Here is a 4,474-nt window from a genome sequence, read left to right as displayed (position 1 = left end):
AAAAAACAACAGCAAGTGCCACCCGGTACTAAAGGTCCTCAGGCACATTAGTAACGGATGGAGATTTCACCTGGTACTAATGGGTGATGTTTAGTACTAAAGGGGGTCATCGGGGGCTCCTGGGGAACTAGCTGTTAGACCCGGTATTAATGATCATATTAGTATTGGATAAAAACGAACTGGTACTAAGCCTCGAGACGAATGCCAAGTTTTTCAGCAGTGAAGCGGTTAGTACTTACTAAAATATTTGACCTACGCACACATGTCCGCCTCACCACACGCGACGCGCCCTTTACATATATGGATCGATCCCTCGCCATGCTCCCTCCTCTCCTCCTCTTGACCTCACTCACCTTCCCTAACGAATCTCGCTACGTGCAGCCCGCGTCGTCGTGCGCAACATTATTCCGGTCTGTAGCTGAAGGCAGGCAGGGCTCGCCTCGCTAGAGGTAGCCGCCACGCACACGCACGCATGGGCAACTCCATCGGCGGGAAGCGGCGGCGTGCGCGGGTGATGACGGTGGACGGCGCCACGCACAAGTACCGCGCGCCCGCCGCCGCCGCCGACGCGCTGCGTGGCCACCCGGGCCACCACCTCCTCGAGTCCGACGAGGTGCGCCGCCTCGGCGTCCGCGCGCGCCCGCTCGACCCGGACGCACCGCTCAAGCCCGGGAAGCTCTACTTCCTCGTCGAGATCCCCAGGCTGGCCGCCGCCTCCTCCTCCTCCAACACGCGGCGGCGCGCCCCCCAGCGCACGTGGTCCGGCGCGCTCACCTACGGCGCCGGGGAGCGGCTGGAGAGCCTGATGCTGGCGCGGCGGTCGGCGTCGGACGTGGCGGCGGCGCTGGCGGCGTCGTCGTCCTCCCCGGGCCCGTCGTCGCCGTCCGTGGAGGCCGCCGCCGGGCCGGACGGCGGCGCCGTGCGGCTCCGGGTGCGGCTACCGAAGGCCGACGTCCAGCGGCTCGTCGAGAGCAGCCGCGACGCCGCCGAGGCCGCCGAGCGGATCATGCAGCTCTGCGTCGCCAGGGACCAGCGCCGCCACCGCTCCGCACCAGGCACGCCGCTCGTCGTGCCGGTGCCGGCGATCACGTCGTCGATCTCGCGCAGCAAGGACGGTAGCAATAAGCCCGCGGCCACCACCGCTACCGGCAAGAAAGAGGTGCGTCGTCGTCGCCTTTTGACCTTTTGCATTTCTCTACGATCTCCATTAATTTCGATCCCCGCGGTCAATAAAATCAATTCAGAACTGGACAATAGAGATTTTTTGTTGCAAAAACAAAAAAATGGACCAGATCGAGAATGCACGTTTGCAAACATTTGGCATCTTTTCGTACATTTATGTTTCGCACTACAAGTACAAGCTCATTTTCAAGCTCAAATGCAGAGTAGTAGTACGTATTAGCTCGATCGAGGGTGAAATTCATAATCCGAGTAGTGTTTCGAAGACAGATGGATGCTCAGGTCAGTACGAGCAGCTCGCTCAATAACCTTAATTTCTCTCTTAGACTCCTAGTTGTATTATTGTGACCCGAGTACATGACAAAACATGGGAATGAACATGTGATGGAGCTATGTAACGGCACCATCCAACAATAGGGGTACGTGATGAAAGCTCCGGAACAACGCAATCAGTCTCGAAAGCAGGATGATTAGCTAGCTCCTAGTTAGCTAACGTGTCATCATGCCAATTAATTGCTTCTGCCTGCCTTCTAACAAAGTCGCTAGTGAACAAATACGGAGCACTCCCCAAAGAAAATCCCTTGTACCTTTCTCGATTGACATTTCAGTGCCACGCGTCCCTTTGGGGATCGGAGGAGCACAGTACAGTGCTGCCTCCCAGCAGCTCACGTGGTTGGTGCGCGCACAGGAGAAACACAGGTGTGGATTTGCATTATTGGTGGTAGTAAAACGGTTGGGGCGATGGATTATCGACAGAAAGATGGAAAGATCGTGGCGATGTGGCCATGCATGATGACGGGGACAGGTAGCATGGGGTGCCGGTCATCTCGGCCTAGCTGGTCTCTGGCTGTTAGGTGCGCGGGTGCTCGATGGGGGCGCTGTCCAATTCATTACGGGATCGATCGATCGGACGTCAATTCTGGTGCTCTGATCTGATCTTCGGCGCCTAACACAGTTACCAAGACTTAGTAAGAGCAAAGTCAAATGCAAATTCATTCAGACATTCAGTAGTATATATAGCAGACATGTAGTTGGATTCTGAACCCAACGCGGTGTAGCAGCAGCAGCAGTAGTGTGAGATTATTAATAGGAACAGATCGAGATGGCTAGCTCTCGTGCGATTATTCATCTCCCGTGGAGGGGTTAGTTGCATCCGGGCACTCGACCCAACCTTAACTGATTAGCCTCGATCCGTTGACATGCACATACCACCATCACACATGATTTACTATTAATCGATCGATCAGCACTGCATTATTTCATTTCATGTTAGTATAGGACATTAATTAGGTGGCCAGCCCGGGGACATCTAGCTAGCTACCTTAAGTGCTTAGCACACATCTTGTTACTAGTGACACAACACACGGTGCCCGCAACTTGGAATTTCTAATCAATAGCTGCCGTTCTCTTGCGGCAAATCTCTTGCCCTTCTCTCCAAAAAGTACCGAAGAAAAATCGATGGCTGCCGTTGGGATCGGTCGGTTAGGCCGGCCGGTGCAATCATGCATGGGATGTTGGGGGGCCTGCATTCCCCTTTCGGCGGGAAAGAGCACCTCGATCAGGCCCTCATCGCCACCGAGGGAAATAGCTTCTAGCTTTCACTTGAAGCAACCCGCCGAATTGAAACCTGCTCTCTGCAGCCGCACAGTGTGTGGTAGTAAAGCTTGCAAGCCGGTTAGAGCACTCGCGCGTCGTCAACACCGCACAAATTTGCAGCACCGGCAAACTAAAAAGCAAGACCTTTTTCACTTTTTCTTCTTCTTTTTTTCGCAAAAGTTTTCGGATATAAAGCAAAGTTAACCGTCACTGTTTAGCTTGACCATATGAAGAGCAGAATCTTTTGTTCTGAGCTAACAAGTTTCCTTTTTTTTCTTAATCGTGTTCCCTTTTTCAGAAACGGGCGAGGTTCGTGACGGTGCCGGACGAGATCATTGGCTTCTGACGGTCCATACAGCCCAAGCCCCGCTCACATGCACGTTAATCGGAGAAAAAGATCGATCTGCAACAGTGGGGGCTCGCTAGTTGTTCATGTGATATTTGCCGGCCGGAAACACGAGAAGCGCTAGCTGCATGCGTGTGAATGCCTTCCTGTCTCCCTGGCACTTCTCTCTTCTAGTCTCTTCTGCATAGTAGCAGCGGTAGCGTTGTTCTGGTGTGAAATGTGTGTGCTGATGAACTCACTTGTATATGATGGTACATATGTGTTGGACTGCTGGTTGATGCCTAGTGCGATCGAATCGAATCCCACCTTTTCTCGTCTCTTTTTTTTGCCCCCAGTGCGCGTCCTGCTGTACCTTTGGTAACAGCTGCTAGCTTCGAGCCTTCCACCCAATGTGAAGCAAACGTACTGAAGGGGAAATTTTTGCAAGGCTTTTGCTACTCTAGCTGCAGTGACTTGACACAGCAAAATGGCGTCATGCATGACATCAGTTGTGCGTGATAAATGGGAGATTTGATTAAAAAAAAACAAAGCACACGAGTAAGAGAACCCCATCAATTGGGTTTGTTTTCATGAGACTACTTGTGGACAACTGGTATATAATTGCGTGGTGTGCACAAAATGATGACCGATTTAGTTCAAGCTAGCTAGTAGTAGTAAATAGTAATAATAGTGCACTCTGCACACCAATTTAACGCGTGGAAAATTTTATTACCAAGTACCGGAAAAATATTTGTGGAACATCATATGACAAGTTAGGCTCAAATAGTCATCCATATGACAAATATAATCTACTATACTGTACTGTAATTTACTATCTAGGAGTAATTAATATTTTGCGCAGTAGGTTCTACATTGTAATATTTATCACAGCTTTCTTGCTTGCATTTCCGCTTGTCTAGTTGTCATTATCTTCGAATTGAATTATCCGACAACAAGGAAGTTATGCATTGATGTCGTCTCGTGGACTCATTTCGCACTCACCTTCAGTACAGATTGACGACCTGATGAGCTAACTCCTCCACAATTTCTGCGCATCACCTACCCTTTCTTGCATTGTTTTCGCTACCGAAAGAATAAGCTCCAGACCAAAGAGATCCTTGTTTCTTAACAAATCATTATAAAAGATAAATTCTTGAGCAGAAGATCGACTCTCTTCTCTGAGTGACCAGGACTCCTCCCGATCAGTTTCAGAGATAACTTGGTTGCCTAACTCTTGCAACTCAAGGCCTTGCATCACCCTATTTTCAGACGATTTTCACAGTGCAGGTCTGCAGGAACAGAATCATGTCTTCGCCACTAAATCCCGAAACTTTTGGAGTTTCTGTGAAACCCATCATGGCTTCCCCATCATGT

The 4,474-nt window shown here is 50.7% G+C and overlaps 1 protein-coding gene across 1 annotated transcript; it reads left to right on the top strand.

Annotated features, from left to right (window-relative positions):
• Window positions 1-285: 285 nt before the first annotated feature.
• On the top strand, window positions 286-3,438 carry LOC117861607 (uncharacterized protein At1g66480). Its single transcript, XM_034745181.2, has 2 exons — window positions 286-1,159; window positions 3,074-3,438. Exons 1-2 carry the CDS (start codon window positions 473-475, stop codon window positions 3,119-3,121), a joined length of 735 nt encoding a protein of 244 aa, XP_034601072.1. The 5' UTR covers window positions 286-472; the 3' UTR covers window positions 3,122-3,438.
• Window positions 3,439-4,474: the final 1,036 nt, after the last annotated feature.

Source organism: Setaria viridis, chromosome 6 (assembly GCF_005286985.2).
Source record: "Setaria viridis chromosome 6, Setaria_viridis_v4.0, whole genome shotgun sequence".
NCBI classification, from domain to species: domain Eukaryota; kingdom Viridiplantae; phylum Streptophyta; class Magnoliopsida; order Poales; family Poaceae; genus Setaria; species Setaria viridis.
The sequence above is the reverse complement of the archived record's forward strand: the minus strand, read 5'-3'. Positions and strand labels throughout refer to the sequence as shown.

What these genes read in the sequence shown, in the direction of transcription:
- LOC117861607 (XM_034745181.2), top strand. Translation starts at nt 473, where the DNA reads ATGGGCAACTCCATCGGCGGGAAGCGGCGGCGTGCGCGGGTGATGACG. An exon ending in CCGCTACCGGCAAGAAAGAG is followed by an intron (nt 1,160 to 3,073) that starts GTGCGTCGTCGT and finishes TCCCTTTTTCAG; the next exon opens with AAACGGGCGAGGTTCGTGAC.